The 18,926-nt window shown below is 43.3% G+C and overlaps 1 protein-coding gene across 1 annotated transcript in view; it reads right to left on the bottom strand.

Moving 5' to 3' along the window:
* Positions 1-18,700, bottom strand: part of EPHX2 (epoxide hydrolase 2) — a 52,338-nt gene extending 33,638 nt beyond the window's left edge. The window contains exons 1-6 of the mRNA XM_039876182.1: positions 18,507-18,700; positions 12,906-12,990; positions 9,005-9,164; positions 7,576-7,766; positions 5,968-6,090; positions 2,665-2,739 (exon numbers count right to left, since the gene is read on the bottom strand). Of these exons, the coding sequence (XP_039732116.1) occupies positions 2,665-2,739; positions 5,968-6,090; positions 7,576-7,766; positions 9,005-9,164; positions 12,906-12,990; positions 18,507-18,607 (735 nt within the window). The 5' untranslated portion in view covers positions 18,608-18,700. The remainder of the gene's footprint in view (positions 1-2,664; positions 2,740-5,967; positions 6,091-7,575; positions 7,767-9,004; positions 9,165-12,905; positions 12,991-18,506) is intronic.
* Positions 18,701-18,926: the final 226 nt, after the last annotated feature.

Here is an 18,926-nt window from a genome sequence, read left to right as displayed (position 1 = left end):
TCTGGGCTTCATGGATGCAGCAGAGGCTGCTAGGGCTCAACATCTGCTCTTCTCCCTGGCACAAGGTGGCATTTTCCAGACCTCCCCCTATTCCTTGCAGCGGGTATGGCCATTTGACTAGGTTCTGGCCAATGGCACATAAGCAGAAGAAATGTGTGCTACATCACAGGGTTCCCACAGCTGGTCCTCCTTCTCTTTCCCTGTGTGCATCTGAATGGACTGGGCCTTGAGGACGGTGGAACTAGCAGAAAGGAGCCCGGGTGCCTGAATGACTGCATGGAGAAAGCCCACTCCTAACCCACACTGGGTGGTGCTGCAGCAGGAAACAGACATGGCATTAAGCTGGGTTTGTTCATGAGAGCACTAAGCCTCTGCTGACCATTTCAGTCGGGTCTAAGCAAAAGAACTAAAGCAATATAGTCAAAGGGCTCTATTTTTCCCAAAAATACATATCTCTAATTTTCTAATGGAAATGAATGAGAAAAATAAGCTTCACATTACAGAAATTCACACGGAACAATTCTATTTAGCTGCATTTCAGACTTCTCCAAGTTGGTGTTGCAAATTGCAAGTTGCAGCCATGATTCCCAACAAGCTGTCTTGCTCAAGAAAACATTAGGCTGACATTCCAAAAACCGTTTCACAGACTATGATATTTTTATAAGAATATGTTTCATTGTCTTCCCCTTAGTACTTGGTAAAAGGAAGGAATTCAACTTTAAATTCCATACTCTTTATACTGAAAAACATTACAGTGCTGATGTCCAATCCAATAATCCTTGTCTGCCTCCGGTCTAAATGGATCCCAACTAAAAGGCTTGCTCCGCTGCTTCATATTTGACTCAGCAGAGCTCAGAAAACACATGAGCTTTCCCATCCTTTAAATGACACGTTAACAAAATTGCAGTAAAGTCAGAAAATGGGAAAGATCTATTACCAACCCAGTCTGGGTAACGTTAGCACCCAGTGAAAATGGATGCAACAGCACCCCCAGAGCCTGGGCTCAGCTGGGGCTCCCCAGAGGTCACTGCCCTAGCTCTTGAATTTGGGGTAGAGGATGAGGGGGTGTCAAATCAGTTCTGATCGCCCTCCTTCATGGTCAGATGAGGAACCTATTGGAATTGGCTGAAGATGCAAGGATCAAGAGGATTACAAAAATAACCCTGTCCAGGGAGTTGAAGACACAAGCCCCAGGCAAAGAGCCCTTCACTCCTCATCGATACATAGCTAAGGTCCAAAAGGATGTTCACCCCTTCAGAAGCACCCAGGGTGACAGGAGGAGCTGCACTGGCACTGACTGGAGTTTTAGTAGCAGAGAAGCCCTTTCTTACTACCCCTCTCCCACTCATTCTTTGACGCCCACTTTACCAAGTTGGCTGAGCCCCGCTGCTGGCATTTATGGTTGCTGCCTCTCCCTGCCCAGAGCCCGTTCTGAGCGCTCTGGGCACTGCTGTCAGGCATGGACCTCACCCTGTGATGGAACCACAGGGGCTGCGAATGTTTATCTCAGGGGAGCATAAAATCCCTCCGGTCTTCATCTCTGTTTTTCTCTCTGTGCCCAGCCAATAACAGATGCTCAGTAAATATCTGTGGGGTTATCCTCCAGGACAGCAGGCCGCCCCACTGTCTCCACACTGCAGAGCTCTCCGCTTCGTCAGCCTGTGGCTACCTGAGGTACTTCAATGAATTCTTACAAGAATTCATTGTAGAGGGACAACATGGGTTTGAACTGCGCGTGTAAGTGGACTCATGAAGTTCAAACCCTTGTTGTTCAAGAGTCAACTTTTTCCATCTGTGACTGGGAATTCACAGACGTGAAGGGCCGACTGCAGTCAAGTTTTTGCGGAGTCAAAAGTTATACGCGAATTTTCTACTGTGCACCCCTAATCTCTGCATTGTTCAAGGGTCAACTATATTATCATCATCTCATTATAAAGCTGTGAACACTGAGATTCAGAATGATAAGAAATAAATCTAAATTTGCTGACATAGCGAGTGCCAAAGCCAGGACTCCGGCTGGTTCTGTCCGATTCTATCTGGCTCCAGAGCGACTGTTGGGCTTTGTCTTGCTTGTGAGCTGACCCGCAGCTTTAGGTCTCTTCTCATTTGAATGGGGCCAATGACAAATAAAAAAAGATCCCAAAGTGAATCCATGAAGACTGCACTATATCCCAACAAGGTCAGAAATTGGGGGCTTTCGGCACCTGGCCTTGACCTCGCCACAACCCTGACCACTGGGCATTTTAACGACCATTTCACTCTCTTTATCCTGATCCAGGTTCCTCGAGGACAGGTCTATCTTATTTCTCCTGCATCTCTCACATCTGACCTGTGCCCGACACAAAGGATGTGCTTAATAAGAACTTGTTGGATGAACAAATGTTCTCCCCAGAACATGGAGGTGCAGTGGCACCCCTGGCCTACCCAAGGTCCCATGTGGCCTGCTGTCTCTTGGGAGTCTGACGACATTGGTCACACTACTCTGCATATCCACAGGCATGCTCCATGTATTCCATTGATTTTGGAGGAATGATACCTATGGGAAATACGATTTCCCCATAAATGGTAAACGTTCAAGTACCTTTGATACTTAAACGTCTCTGTGAGTGACTTTAGGTGATCTGATTACAGAGTGCTCAGCTGACTGAAAGAGTGCTTACTTACCTTGATTGGCACATACCCATGGCTCACGTCACTTGGATTGCATGGAGTTGGGAGAGGGGCTGCAGTTTCGAGAAGCTGAAAAGTAGGAGAGGTTCAGTGAGAGAGGCGGCTGCAGCTCCCATCCATGAGAAGTTCCCAGAATGAGTTTACAAAACCCCAGAGTGCTGGCACCAGAAGAGGGCCCACAGATCACCTCTGCCGTGGTCATTTCAGTCTTATCGGTGACTGACAGACCCATCGTCCTCTCCTCTCCGGCACACAGCTAGACTTAATTTCCTCACCTTCTTTTTAGTTCTTTGGAGTCCCGTGACTGAGTTCTGACCAATGAAATGTCGGTCTGGCCCATGAAACGCCCCCCCCACACGATCCTCTACATTCTCTTTTTTCCCACTTTCCAGCTGAGTGTCTGGTGTGACCTCGGAAACCACAAGTGGAACATGGTGGTTCCTCCATCGGCCTGGGTCCCCGAATGGCTGCATGAAGCAGAGTCCCTGGCCACCACAAGCTGAAATTTACATAACAAGAAATAAACTCCACTTCTCTAGAACACTGAGATTTGGAGCTTTAATCACTGTAATTCTTCTCTACAGCAGTTCCTCGAGTGCTCGCCCAGGCTCAGGATGGACACTGCCAGGAAGGCAAAGTTCGCAGAGCAGCCATCCCATCACCACATGGCTCTGTTGAAGGGTTTCTCCTTCAAGTTGGCCAAAATCAAACTCTCTGCGCCCTTGTATTAGTCTGCTAGCGCTGCCACAACAATGTACCACAGACTGGGGAACTGAAACAAAAGTTTACTTCCTCACAATTCTAGAAGCTAGAAGTCCTCGACCAAGGTGTTGGAAGGGTTGGCTCCTCTTGAGGCCTCTCTCCTTGGCTCTTAGATGGCTACCTACTTAATGTCCTCACATGGCCTTTCTCTGTGTGTGTCTGTGTCCTAAGTGCCTCTTCTCATTGGGACACCGGTCAGATTGGGTCAGGGCCCACCCACATGACCTTATTTTACCTTAATTACCTCTTTAAAAGCCCCATCTACAAATATAGACACATTCTGAGGTCCTGGGGGTTAGGGCTTCAACATGGGAATTTGGTGGGGAGTGGCCACGATCCAGTTCATAGCCTTCTGCCTGCAGGTCCCAGTTCTTTCCTCTGGAGTCCCAGGAGTTCAGATAACCATCTTTATATGACATTTAGGTAAACACAAAAATTCCTGAACAAAGTGTCCTTTAGGGGCTTCTGTAACCTACTAATATCAGTTTCCTCGAGACAGAAATGACAAAGGACAGGATGCTGAGCACATGTCAGTGAACACATTCATACGGAGCAACATGTTAGTGACTCCCACTGCTCGATTTCTCATTTTTAGTTCCAAAGGCGCGACCTATGGAAGATGTAGCTCTCCACAGCCACGCGGTATTCTGACCTCCAAAATGGGAGAAGTAAACTATGAAACCCACCTTCCTTTCAAATGTGGGGGAGTCTGGGTAGGTGTCCTCAGAGTGGGAGACCAAGGCAAGCCCGCCACAGCTGTGGTGTCTGGAGAGGACGCGGGGTGTGGCGGGAGGGATGAGGGCAGGCAGCTTGGTGCCTGCTGACGGCAATGAGCCTTGTCGGGCCGGAGGGTGGCAAGACACTGACCAAGGGCCAGTGTCCCTTGGGGCCCTTCTTCTAATGTGTCCCCAAGTTCTCTGGTCACATATCGGGGATGTGCCACTGCTTCTAGGGGTGGAGAAGATAGGGGTTTCCTACTCTAGTGGTTCTCTTATGTGTTTGTATAATTTACAAAGCCCGCTCATGACTTGAGTCCCACAGTTTTTTTGAGAGATAAGAGACACATCTCCCCTGTTTAAAAAGGATGGATTTTCATTTTTCCTTATATCATCCCCTTTAGGAGCACCCAAAGTTAGAGCGCCCCTGAGGAGAAAATAGGTGAGACATGGCTTACTTTCCCAATTTTACAGGGCAGGTATCTGTAGCTCAGATGTGATGAGGGAACAATCCTAGTAACTGGGACAAACATGTGGTTACTCTGACTCCACGTCTGGGTGCTTTCTTCTCTGCTGGATGAGACTTCCAGACTCACAGAAGGACACATGGAGGTTGGCAAGATGCTTGAAGGTCATGAAGTCATTAGACATACATTTTTATTCATTAAAGACAAATATTCAATTGTTCTGAGCTAAATTGTGTCCCTTTTTGTTGAAGATCTAACCTTGCAGGACCTCAGAATGCAATTGTATTGGGAGATAAGGTCTTCAAAGAGGCGATTGAGGTGAAATGAGATCATTAGACTGCAACAATTGGAGTCGAAATCCAATCTGACTGGTGTCCTTATAAGAAGAGGAGATTAGGACACATGCAGGGAAGAACCATGTGAAGAAAGAGCAAGGAGGTGGCCATCTATAAGCCAAGAGAGAGGCCTCAGGAAAACAACTCTGCCGACACCTTAATCTTAGACTTCTAGACTTCTAGTGAAACTGCTGTCTCGCCCGCCCAGTCTATGTTACTTATGGCAGCCCTAGGAAACTAATACAGTTCCCTTTGGGACACCGGTTGTGAGGCCTCTGATGTCTTCTAGATCGGTCAAGTGTATGGACTCCCTCGATCCTTCTCTCCCATGACACTGACAACCCTGAGCAAAGCACAGCATTACTGCAAAAGATCTGCATAACTGTCACTCCCCAACTCAACGGGATACGTGATCTTAAGTAAGCTCAAAAGAAGGAAAGGCGGCTGGCTTAGCTCCTGGGGAGCAAGCTAATTCCCAGACAGCCCCCAGGGGCATCATTAAGGACATCCTGTTCACCTTAATGTGAGGGACATGTTTTCCTTAAAAGCCTTCCTTCCATCAGCCATTGCCAAAAGGATGTGAACCAAGAGGAAGCAAACAACTACACCTGCTTTCCAATGGCACGACAGGCAGACCAGGTAAAGGCTGCACTCCCTACCCTGACTAGAGCAGACCTAGCAGCTGACTTCTCAATATTTACCCTAAAAAGTAAAGTTGGGTGGCTTTGAAAGTCCCACTCTTGTCTCGGTGCCTCTGACTCTGACTAGTATAGATTTTTGCTCTATACTTCATTTCTCTGTTCATTGACTACAGAGAAAAAACAAAGATGTTCTTCAAGGATGTCACGCTGACTGCACGATGGGTAATAAACTCCTACCCAAGAGGTCCACACCTGGGAACCATGCTGGGAGCAAGGGACTCCCGCAACACCGGGTTCTCCTCTCACTTGTTTTGTTTTTCGTACCTAAACACAGATGAGTGACAGGAAATCGGACTCGGCACAGACGTACAGTTACCTGCACCCTGGTTACTCGCTCCAGTTCTCGCAGGGCAGCGTCAGTGTCAGAGACGAGGATGGGGACCATTCCCAAGTCAGAGGCTGGCTTCAGATTAGTCCCGACGGAATCCACGAAAACAACCTGAATCCAAATAGCATGGATACTGGTATCGCTGACCAAAGCAAACCTCGTGCATGAGGGACGACACCAGAAAGAAACGCATTAAAATGTAAACATTGGTTATTTCACAATGATGAAATTAAGAATTTTTCTCTCCATGTAACTGTACACTCTTAAAATTAAATATATTATATAAACATCATATACACACAGATGTAAGTGTTCCCACGTACACCTATTGGTTTCAGCCTGTATTCTGAAACTGTGAGAAGGTTAAGGAAGAATATAAAATTATCAGGATAAAAAAATATAAAAATACATCTAGAAAAATCAATATGTATGACTCAAACAAAAAAAAAGTCTAGAAAAAAACTATAATAAGGGCAGATAAGAAAACACATTATAGAGCTATAAAAGGTTTAAAAAATGGCACTAGAAAAGAAATAGACATATAAATAGAAATAAACACAGAAAGTGAGTCGAGGAATAGACCCAAATACAAATGACAATCTAGTTTCTGATAAAAGTGTCCTGTCTAACCTGTGAGAAAAAGATTGATTAATTATTTTAACTAAGAGAAAAAGTGGATCCTTCCTTCATATTTACCCCAAAATAATGCCCAAATGGATCAAAGTTTCAAATTTTAATAGAAATAAAGGGAAAAAAGATCCTTAGAGGTGTAGAAGAAAGCATAGGTGCATTTATTTATTATCTTGGATTAGGGCAAGCCTAGACTTCTAAGCAACTCAGCCAACCCAAAAGCCATAAATGAAAAGATATTTATCTATATGCATTATAAAATTTAGAGTGCTGTTTTAATGCTTAATCCAGGGGCTAAAAAGAGCAGAAACAAAGTTTAAGAGGAGAAAGACAGGGCCCCGGTATTCTTGAGCCTGGCAAGGATTCCCAGTGATGGAGCTCAGGGTTTCAGCTGGCCAGCCATGGGAGAGGCGGGACCATACAGAAGGGTCAGAAATGTCAGGGAAAGGAATTTAATCCTGGTCCAATCGCCTTTTTGCAGGTCAGAGTAGGGGAACACAAAGAACGTTTTAGAATAGATCATCTAGAGACAGTATGAAACCAGAATTTAGAGGTACAAGGGGCCCTAGAAGACTGCTGCAATATTGGGGCCCATTTCTGCTCACCCTTTGTTGGGATAACCTTGACTAGACTCGTGGTCTTAGGAAAGTGTCTCAGGGTCTGCATGTTTTGACAGGTAACCCGAGGCACCTGGTCTAGAAGCTTTCAACAGTATCTGTTTTGATCAAAGTCCTGTTAAGAGCCACAGAGAAGGGTCAGATGCTCACCTCTGGTAGAACTTTCTAGGCTGAAGGGGTGGGTAAAAGTCCTTTAGAAGTTCTGCCCTGAGAGAAGTGGAACCTGCCACTGGACCTGCCATGGTCCTGCCAGGGCCAGACGTCCCCCACCTGCTCACTCCTTCCCAATTTTTCTTGATTGCAGTATCTCTACAACATTCTTTTCCACTGAAAGGAAGCGTCTACGTACCTCATTGGGGCTGGCTTTCAAGGTGTCCAGCATGAACCTGTAGATCCGAGGATCAGGCTTGGCCATTCCTATCTGACATGACTCTATCAGGAAGTCAAAGTGTGGCCTCAGTTCACACATCAGCTGGGCCAGGCTGCCTCTCTGGGTGCTGTCATCCAGATAGTTGTTGGTGAGGATGCAAGTTGTAAATCCTGAGTGAGAAGTCGCCAGTGAACGAAACAGCTACAGAACTTTGCTCTGAGATGCTCTGTTATCCCACGGGGAACCCCAAAGATGGGACCAAGTGGGGTTCTGCTCACTTACATCAATCTCCCACTGCTTAGCTTCTAAACTCACAAGCTGGAAAAGAATCGTCTTTACCCTTAAGCACCTCCTGACGCAGAGACACAAAATGAGCTGACTGTGCACATTTAAGGGCTTTCAGAAGCCCAGATAGAGACACTGCATCCCTTAATTCCTTACAATTGTAGAGCAAGAGGTTGTGACATTCGTTCGCTCATTTGATCCTTGCCACGTTTGGGGTAGACAAGTCAGATCTTACCATCCCACTTGCGCAGATGAGCAAACCAGAAGCTCAGACAAATGATGAACTGCCCATGCATACAGTGAAGGCAGAGCCAAGCTAGACCCAGAATCCTGCCTTCAGACTGGCACTCCAGTACTCCTTCTAGTCTGGTATTGCAAACTCTGCTCCAGTGTATTTTAAAACACCAGTTTTGGCTGTCAAAGACTGAATTCCCGTTTCAACTACAGAAATGTAAACAGATGGCATTATCCCTTGGCCTTCTCTGTCTAACCAGAGAGGGCCAGAACCAGGAGGTGCTGGAAACGAGACACAGAGGAGCTGATGAGGTGACCCTGTCCATGTAATATAAGTGAGAAATATGGACATGAAATGGCTTAGCCACAGTCAAGTAAGTCTACTGATAAGTGGGTGGAATGATTTCAAATATGCTTGTGAAGAAGAGCTGGGCTCTGACACTAAATAAATAGCCCATAGGAAGAACATGAATTCCTGTAGTAGAAAATTTAACACCATCTGAATCCATTTCAGCCAGCTCATAGCTCATCACTCTGATGACCAGAGGTTGAGAAAATCATAGTTGTGTAAAAAGGCCTTGTTTTTCAGTCACTGTGACAAGAAGTTGGGTCATTTGGGTCATTACAAGTGTCATTGAAATTTTGCTCTCAAGGTAGTCTCTGGCATAAATTGCTTTATTAAATAAAATTCACTCATTTTTCCAGCTATTCTGATAGTAGTGTTTTTTCCATTTGGTAAAACTTACTTTGGGGCTATGTTTTAAGAACAGCTTTCCAACAAGGCCCAGAAGATCTGTGATTTCAAAACACCCTTAGATGTATTCTGACCTAATTCTCCCAAGAGTTCTGGTGTGGCTGGGTCAGAAAATGGCCAGTAATGGATCCTCACCCTTCTTTCTGAGAGCAGGAGCTGCCCATAGCATGGGGTGGTTGATCTTTCTTGCTGACATCGCCTTGCCAAAGATTTGATTTACAGAGGAATTCTCAGGGAGGCAGATTCCAGAGTCCTTGGAGTATTTCCTGAAGTCTTCATCCAGGAGCGACGCCCACTGTAAAAGTAAAATGTCGAGGGACTGTCAGTTGGTACCACCACTTGGAAAAGCTTCTGATAGTATTTACTAAATGTGAACACAGGCATTCTCTGTGGCTCAGCGATTCCCCTCCTGCACACGTATCCAGTGGAAATGTCTATGGAAGTTCACCAAAACATGTACGACCATGTTCCCAGCAGCATTGTTCCTAAGAGCCCGTCACTGGAAAATACTCAAATGCTTATGTTATGAACTGAATTGTGCCCTCCCTCCAATTCTTGTTGCAGTCTTAACCCCAGGACCTCAAACGTGACTGTCCTTGGAGATAGGGTCTTTAAAGAGGGGATTAAGGTAATGAGGTCATGGTTGGGCCCTAATCCATTCTGACTGTTGTCCTTATAAACACAGGAAATTAGGACATGGACACATGCAAAGGAAAGACTGTGGGGACACAGGGAGAAGAGGGCCATCTACAAGCCAAAGAGAGAGGCCCCAGAAGAAACCAACCCTGTGCATACTTTGATCTTGGGCTTCCAGCCTCCACAGCCATACTATACATAGTCCCCTAGCCCTTTCCTCCCATTCTTTCTTGAACATACTCTAATTGGCCTTCCACCTCCACATTCCAGAGACTACTCTCCTCAAGGTTACCAATGACGTCCTCATTGCGTTGCTGTATCTAACTGGTATTTGACAGTTGATCACACTCTTTATCTGAAATTTGATAACTTCTTGATTTTAGGACTCCATACTCTCTTGATTTTCCTCTTATCAATGGAGATACATTCTTCACCTCCGATTGCTGGGTCCTCCTCATGAACTTTACCTTTAACATTAAGAGTACTCAGGATGCTGGCCCCTTCTCTTCGCCATTTATACTCCCTTTCTCCATGATCATTTTGAGTCCAATAGTGTTAAAAAATACCATCTATATACTGTGGGGGGGAAAAATACACACACACACACACACACATTTTCAGCCTGAACCTCTTCCTTGAACCCCGGGTTGTATATCCAGCTGCCTATTCCACACTCTATTTGGATATCAATAGGCATTTCAAATTAAAATATCCCAAATCAAGTACCTGATTTCCCAGCTCCCACAGCAGTCATCCCTCTTCCAATTAACAGCAACTCATACTTCCAGTTTGCTTTGGCCAGAAACCTGAGTCATCCTTAACTTCTCTATCACGCCTTACACTCAATCCATCAGGAAAACCCACTGGATCTATCATCAAAATATTCCCAGAATTTGACCGCTTTTTACCACCTCTATTCATATCACCTTCGTCTAAGCCACCATCGTCTCTCTCCTGGAATTTCCAATAACTTCCTTAATAGTCTTTGTATAACGATCCTTGCTCTCTTGGTCTATTCACACAGCAGCCAGAGTGAGGTTTTAAAATGTAAGTCAGATAACAACACTTTGCTGCTCAAATCCTCACGATGCCTTTCCATCTCACTTAGGGGGTGGGGTGAGCAGAATGGATAGAGATTAGAGTATATTCAGACAATGAAATACGCATTTCATTTCCATTTACATAATGTACAAAATAGGCAGATGCGATCTATAGGTTCGAGTCTGGATGGTAGTTGCTCCTGGAGGGGTAGTGTGTAGAAAGAGCATAGCTGGGTGCCTACAGTGCTGACAATGTTTCATTCTTTGATCAGGGTGCTGGCGACATGAGTGTATATTCAATTTGTGAAAATTCATCAAGCTGTACACTTGGTGTACTCTTTGTTTGTAAGGCACACATAAATGAAAAGGTAAAAGATGACATTTATTTCTAAGATACAACTTTTTAAAAGATAAATGGAACCGAAGTAGCCTTAATCATAGCGTAATTTGGTTTTCAGACCTCTTCTTCTAAGCAGTTTGTGTTTCCTAGAAACTATACACAGACTGAAGAAGTCTGAATGGGTATAAGATTTTCATAGCAATTACTAGAAATCCCCTCTATAATTCCCATGTTCATTGAAAATACATAATAGTTCCTTCTTTCCTTACCTTCCAACAATATTACTGCAGCTTTTTTATTGATTCGAGCTTCAGTAACATTTATTCCCAATAGCATCATTCCGGTTTTCATTCACCAGTTGCCACAATGTGTGTGTGTGTGTGTGTGTGTGAAAGGTAGCGTTTTAAAATGACTGTAATTCCTTATACTCCCCACTCTAAGACCACACTTACTATCACAGAAAAGGTGGGCTCTTGCTTCCTATTATAGTAGGCCCCAAGTTCTCTGACAGATCCATAGGTGTTTTTAATTCATAAAATTTAAAAAAAATATACAGTTTTATCTGCGTGCTTATAGAGTAGATTCTCTTTCTTCTTCGAGGCACTAACTAAAATCCAAATGGTTTTCAATCTTGATTACTTTATTAAATAATAATGAGATTGTAGTAACAATAGTACTATTATTTTTGAACATTTACTTTGTGGCAGGCACCGTGCTAAGCATTTGTCAAGCTTTATAACAACCCATGAAATAGATAGTATTATCACTTTCATTTTACAGATGACAAAACTGAAACTTTGAGAGGTTAAGCAACTTGCTGTAGCCAGTCTGTAAGTAGGAGCTATGATTCAAATCCTGATCTCTGACCCCAAAGTCTACCCACTAATATAGTTACCAATTAACAGCCGCACCCTCTTCCCACCTCCATCCCCCACCCCGCCAGCCCTGTCTGAAAACAGCTACTCTAATGATGACTACCATGGGAAAAAAAACAAAAACAAAAACAAAACAAAACAAAACAAAAAACAGAAAATAATATAGGTTGGCAAGGATGTGAAAAAATTGGAACTTTTGTGCACTGTTGGGGGAATGTAAAATGGTACAGCCACTATGGGAAACAATATGGTAGATTCTCAAAAAAATTAAAAATTGCGCTATCATACAACCCAGCAGCTTCATTTCTGGATATATACCCAGAAGAATTGATAGCAAATTCTCGAACAAATATTTGTATGCCCCTGTTCATAGCAGCATTTTTCACAATAACCGAAATGTGGAAGCAACCCAAGTGTCTATTAATAGATGAATGGATAAACAAAATGTTGTGTATGAATTAAAAGAAAGACAGGTGGAACCTAAGTAGCCTTCATCATAGGCTACAAGAAGGAAATCTTGTCACATGCTACACCATGGATGACCTTGAAGACATTATGCTAAATAAATAAGCCAGTTACACAAAGATACATATTGCATAATTCCACTTAAATAAGGTACTATAATAGCTAAATACATAGAAACAGAAAGTTCGATAGTGGTTATGGGGCGGGGAGTGGTGAGCAGAGAGTTACTGTTTAATGAGTATAAAATTTCAGTTTTTCAAGATGAAAAGAGTTCTGGAGATGGAATGGTGGTGATGGTTATACAATGTGAATATATTCAACATTGAATCATATACTTAAAAATAATCAAGATGGTCATTTTTATGGTATGTGTTTTACCACAGTTTACATTAAAAAAAAAGCTACTATAGCTGTTGCAATTCTCTGGCATAGATCTTCAAAAGTTTGGAAATTTCCCAGTCATTGGAGCATGTCCCTCTGCTTGGTCCAAAAAGACAACATACCAGTCTGAAATGTCTCTTTGTCTCCAGGCCTACAGTCTAGCCTTGTGAGTTAAGTACCATAGGGGTAAATGGGTAAAGCAGACACGGCTCTACCCTTTGAGGAATATGGTCAATGCAGGAGGTGGGCATTTTGGCACAGAATGTCTTCTTATGGGGGTCAATGAGGTGTCTCCTTACCTGGGAAAATGTGATCTCTCCCGTCATGAGGCGGACACTGGAACCATCTGGGCCTCCTCTCTTGAAAGCCTCACTCAGAAAGCCTCTGGAAGGCACAGAGAAGCAACATTATGAACGTTCCAGTGACTTCATCACAGTGGCATATAAGGGATGGACACTATTTATACCCATGGACAAACTGCTATAGAAAGGCATTCTGCCATGGATGGGGACATGCAATGTTCAAGCTGGGATCTGTGCCCACAAGGAGGAATGCAGCTAGGGACATGAGACCATAAATTAAATATAAATACGCTCATAAGCGAAGTAGCTCATGGGGGTTCACCCAGCAGCGACTATTCAACTGGAGGTGCTTCCGGCTTTGCCGCATAAGGGACAAAATCAAGACTGAACATGAGGTCTGTACTGCCTTCAGCTCCTCTGCACAAAGCATTGCTCCAAGGGACTTAAACGCATTCTTAAAAAAAAAAAAAGAGAGAGAATTTTTTTTCCTTGTTTTGATTCTGCATCGGTGGTTTCTTAGAGACAATAGAATGTATTATTTTACTTTAAAGAAGGCTTTAAAGGAATTCTTAAGTATGCAAAAACTTAGGCCATCTGAGCAAAAGCTTAATTTAGTTCATCTGCTAGAAAACATAATTTGGATCTAGTTTTTCTTTTGAGTTTTGTGTTATGCCTGGAATAAAAAAATTAGTGTTTTAAAATGAAAGCTATGAAATCTTTGTGTTTATCTGTATGTTTGTTTGTCTATGAATATATGTTATAGATATGGCATATTTCTACCATTGGATGGTATTGATTGATTTGTAATTTCAAAATTAGGTTATAAAGGAGCCCTGTTCAATTGGCCTAAAACAAATGTGCACTCATACAAATTGAAGAAATAACAGAAACTAACCCAATTGCTTTTCAAGTACACATCATCTGGGATTAATCTTTAGCAAATAAAAGCTAGCTTAAGGATGTTTAATTAAGGAGGACATGCAGTTGTCCACCATTCTGCTGGCTTTGAGGCTAGCAGACCAGATGGAAAACCAGGATAATAAGTTTGGAGACCTCAGTGTGTCGCTTCACAAGGCTGGACAGGCACGAGATGCCTCAGATTGAAATCCAGACATTTGTGATGACGCCTGATTAGGATATGGCTATTAAAGATGACTGCGTATAGAACAGAAGATACGTGTGCTTAGTAAAGTAGGTATGAGGGATGAAAATACATTTTTGTTGAAGAAAAAGAATATAATCTGAGTAAAAAGAGTCCAAGAGTAAAACGATTGTTCTAGAATAAGAAAGAAAAAGATAGAACAAAAGCTGAAAGGTCTAAGAAACTTGAAGGTTTATGTATGTTGCAGAAGGTTCATGAAGAATGAATCTTGAAAAAAAAAATCTTATTTGTGGTCAAACTATCCAAGATTGAAATGGACTTATCTTAGAGTACGTTAACACAGAATTGGAATTTGAATTTCTTGAACGGACAAAAGTTTTCCTATACGGTTGGTATACTCTCATTAGAAAATTATAAAGGGAAAGTGAAGATTTTACACTTTATTAAATTATTTCCTCTGCTTTGTATCATCAGGTCTTTGATTTCTTAGGTAAATCAAATCTTCTTAATACTAAAAAAGCTAAATTTTGCTTCTAACCATTTAACTTTCTGTAATTGCTTGCGAGTTCTTTAATTGTCAACATGAACAAAAGGGGGAAATAAACTAATTAGGCCTATTTAAGTTTTGGAAAGTGGATTTCAATCCAATTTGCCCCACCTTCAAGAATAAAAATGTATTAATGATGATTTGTATGTATTTTCTTTGGGTAGAAGCATGCCTATGTCAAAGGGCTACAGCCACAGCAGTTTTAAAAAACTTCTGGAAGAGATTTTTTTCCTACTTGGAAAAGCCTCACAGAGCTCCATAGCGACTCTGCAAGACAAATTATATACCAGGTGAGCAAAACTTGGCCGGTATCACAGGCTTTCCTCTGGTTCCCCAGTCCTCTGGTTTTATAAAACAAAACGACGAAGTAGTTCAAATTCAATTGGTAAAATTTATTGAATCTTAACCTGCGTTGGCCTAACACCCTTCCCTTGGTATTGCTTAATCTGAGATCTATCCCCTTCGGTAAACATAGATTGTCTCTTTTTAAAAACTGTTACCAGAAGACCTAAGAGGCTAGATGAAGGAATGTGCAAACCTGCCTTGTTAAGGAATTCTTCTAACTTATTGCAAAGACCTTATAAAGGCCCTTGAAATTAATACAAGCTCGTAGAGCAATCTTTTCACAGTGTAATTCTGGGAGATGAAGACATCGAATATCATGGCCTACGACCTGAGATATGATCCACTGAAAAGAATATCTGCACTAGGACTCCCTCCAGCCTGGCTGGAATATTGTTAACTAAACCCTGCATCGCAAAGTTAAAAGGTATTGACATATGAATTTATGTTTTTCATTTAAAAAATGCCTCATCACCTGATTGAACACCCCAGCCTAGAGGAGACCTCAAATGAGAGTTTTCCAAGACAACTGCTCAGACAAAAAGCAGATGGCACTCAAAGCAGATGGCTTGTCTCAGGATCTGGGACTGGGCCAGTAAAGTCAACCCTTGCTATGCATAATTATTATGTTTATTTCATAGTTACTATAACATTTATTTCTTGGGTATTTTAACCACCTTCACCCTCTCACGACAAGCCGGTCACCTTCCCTACGTTTTAAATTGTATGTTCTAGTTTTTCCTTATCATAAACATTCAACTATACAGTACCTCCTCATTTTTGTCATTTTAACTCTTTTAAATGGACAACTTTGGCATAGAGGTATTATGATACAATGCTTTCAAACTTTAGCCTCCTCCTGGAATCTATCTGAATGCTGGATGACCATCCAGTGCCTGCCTTGGATGATCCCATAGTTATTCTGTTAGTAGTTTCTTGACTGTCCCTACCTTTACTTTGATTTTACAAAACCATCTCCTCCTGAGACTTAACAGGATAAGCTATTAAAAGGGGTTGCACCTTTCCCCTGTGTCTACTTAAACGCGCCCTGTCCATCGAGCACTCTACACGCATACACTCTCTCTCCTGGTGGGACCCCACTGCCTCCTACAACTGAGTTAGTTTCTAGCCACCCCTTATCCCATTGCTACCTACCTTAAATGCCTTAAATCTAGCTGCACCTCTGTCAACCCTGACCGCCGTAGAACACCCCTCTGTAAAGCTACTGCCCTATTCAGCCCGCTTTCCCTCTCTATCGTCGAAGGTGACATTCCAGTAATTTCATTCACCACCTAAGGGGGAAATAATTAGTTATTAAGGAAAAATTGTAATCTCACATTTCCCTTGCAGAAGAATTTGTTTTGGACCTGTATGCAATGTCCTTTGTTTCTGACCAGTCGATGAAGCCAAAGTTGAATATCCTGGTAGAATGAAGTGCTGCTAATTTTATGAAAAGTACATTATTTTAAATGTGAATCATTTCTTTTATCTTGCTGGAAGGGTTTTAACCCCTATACTGATATCTGATCAGTTATTCAAGTGGAAAGGACCTATAATTTAACCGAGGTGATTTAGAGCAACAAAGTAAAAACTGATGGCTAAGGAACCCTGTTGTATACGATCTTTATAAATATTTTAGAATGTGTACTGTCCTTTTGCCAATACTTTAAGTTGTGTCTTTTCTTACTTTGCTCTTTGGGCTAATTGCATGAAATGGAGTTCAGTGTTTTGAAGATTACTTCCTTTTGTGAGTTTCTTCCACCTTATGCCAATGTTTAAAAACTGAAATGCATTTTCAGTGATGCCAGAGAGAATAAGTCCAACATTTTAATTTTAAAGATTAATGATTCTGTAAATTATGTTCTGGAGTTAAAGTGTGCCATGTGATGGATTGGTGGTGTTGTTGTTGTTTCTGAGGTAGAAAGAAAAATCTTTCTGGATACCACCCACCAAATGGTACTCATGCCCACAACATTTCAGTAGATGCTACAGAGGGTACAGGAAAGAAATGAGACCTGGTCCTACTCACTAAGAAATTGTAAAATGATAGAAAAATATCAAGCTGTTATCTGACAATTAGGGAACAATCAGATTCATTAGCAGCTGGTCTTAACTTCTCAATCACTGATCCAGGAAATGTTTCAACCACAGACTTTCTGGCAAAAAGGTTTATTGGACAATACCAGCAATGTTCTAGAACCTAGCAAATTCAACTCACTGGGTCCTTTAGAGCAAAAGTCCCCAGTCTCTGGGCCTCAAACTGATACCTGTCCAAGGCCTCTTAGGAACCAGGCCACACAGCAGGAGATGGGAGAGCGTAGCAGCTTCATCTGTATTTGCAGCCGCTCCCCAGCGCTAGCATCACTGTCTCAGCTCCACCTCAGATCATCAGACATTAGATTCTCATAGGAGCACTGGTCCCTGGTGCCAAACAGTTTGGGGATCACTGCTTTAGAGCACCTACCTTAGCCTAAACTGCAATAAAACTAATATCAGATTCATGGCAATGGGTAAAAATAATTGAGAAATCGAATTGCTTCCTTTCCACCTCTGAAAGTATTATGATGTTTTGGAAGGGGAGGAGTATTTAATCTCTCTCTCCTAACAGGGTAATATTTAGGTGAAATCAAGTTAACATTAAGATGAATATGCAGAAATTTGCGGACATTGGGCCTTCACCCTTAGAAATTTGAGCCGTTTACTTAATTGGTATAATTTGCTATGCATTAGTACTATGTTTATAAAGATTTTGTTCTATTAACCATTACAATTTCACTCATAATCTCACCTGGAATTAATAATCCCAGGGATATTTAGACATTTTTCTTCCATTTTCTACATGTAGTTTTTTCCAAAGTTGAAACCATGTTGTATAAATAGTTTTACCGTCTGGTGGGTCTGATCTTTTTCACTCATTTTTTTTTTTTCTCCCTCTTTAATTCCCCCACACCTTCCACCCCTGACCTAGGGATGTTGCCGTTTCCCCTTAAGAACTGGATCTCTGAAGGCCGGGCGTCTCCCCCACACGCTCACGGCGCACCCGGGGCCTGGCGCACCCCGGGTATGGTCCGTGGCTCCACCTGCGGTGCAAACCCAGATTTTTTTCACTTATTATAACACGTATTTTCTGATGTTACTGAACTCTTATCCTGAACATCACGTTTACTGGTGATGCTTCCTAGTTTACCAGTTCCCAGTGAATGGGGCTGTTTCACTAGTTTGCTGTTATAATAAGTAAATCTACAAAGGACAGAAATTTTTTCTCTTCAAAATCTCAGCGCTCCTCTTTAAGACCCATTTCATCACATAAGATTAGGCTGGCAGCAGCCAGTTCAGCGAGTAATTCCTCTCTCTTGGGAAAAGGTTTCACTACCGAGGGCAATTTTGGAGTCCTTGGCGAAGTGTAATTAGCATTTAGAAAGACAATGTATCTACCAACACAGACTGGTATTTTAGTGCACGGTAATTGTTTTAACCTTTAGCAGGGCTCTCAAACCACAACAATCTGAAACCAGGGCTGGAAGTCCCGAAAGGCAGCTTCTCAGCAGGGATCCTACCTTCGACCGCACCGACCCACCCGCGCAGGCCCGGCGCCGGGTCGCCTTACCCGGGCACCGCTAACTCCTCCTCGGCACGGCGGAGGGCGCCGGAAGCCGATGGCAGCACCAGGACCCCGTCCAGCTCGAACACGACCGCACGCAGCACCATGGCGGCCTTCGCCTCCGCCTCCCACAGAGGTAACAAGTCGGGGCGCGGGATTGGGGCTGCTGGGAGAGGGGATATCGCAGGCCGAGTCCGCCCCGCCTGCCTCCGCCCCCGTGCCTCGCCCGCCTCCGCCTCCGCCTCCCGCCTCCGCCTCTCCGCCCGCCTCTCCGCCTCCGCCCCTGCCTCCTGCCCTAGAGTTGGTCACGCCCCCTCGGGGCCTCCGCCCCGCCCCTGGCCACCCCTGGCCACGTTGCGGGTCTTAGTCGCGCTCTTGCGAGTCGCTTCCCACCCGGACTCCTTCGGTGTACCTGCAGCCGCACGG

This window comes from Pteropus medius, unplaced genomic scaffold (assembly GCF_902729225.1).
Source record: "Pteropus medius unplaced genomic scaffold, Ma_sr-lr_union100, whole genome shotgun sequence".
Lineage (NCBI taxonomy): Eukaryota > Metazoa > Chordata > Mammalia > Chiroptera > Pteropodidae > Pteropus > Pteropus medius.
The sequence above is the reverse complement of the archived record's forward strand: the minus strand, read 5'-3'. Positions and strand labels throughout refer to the sequence as shown.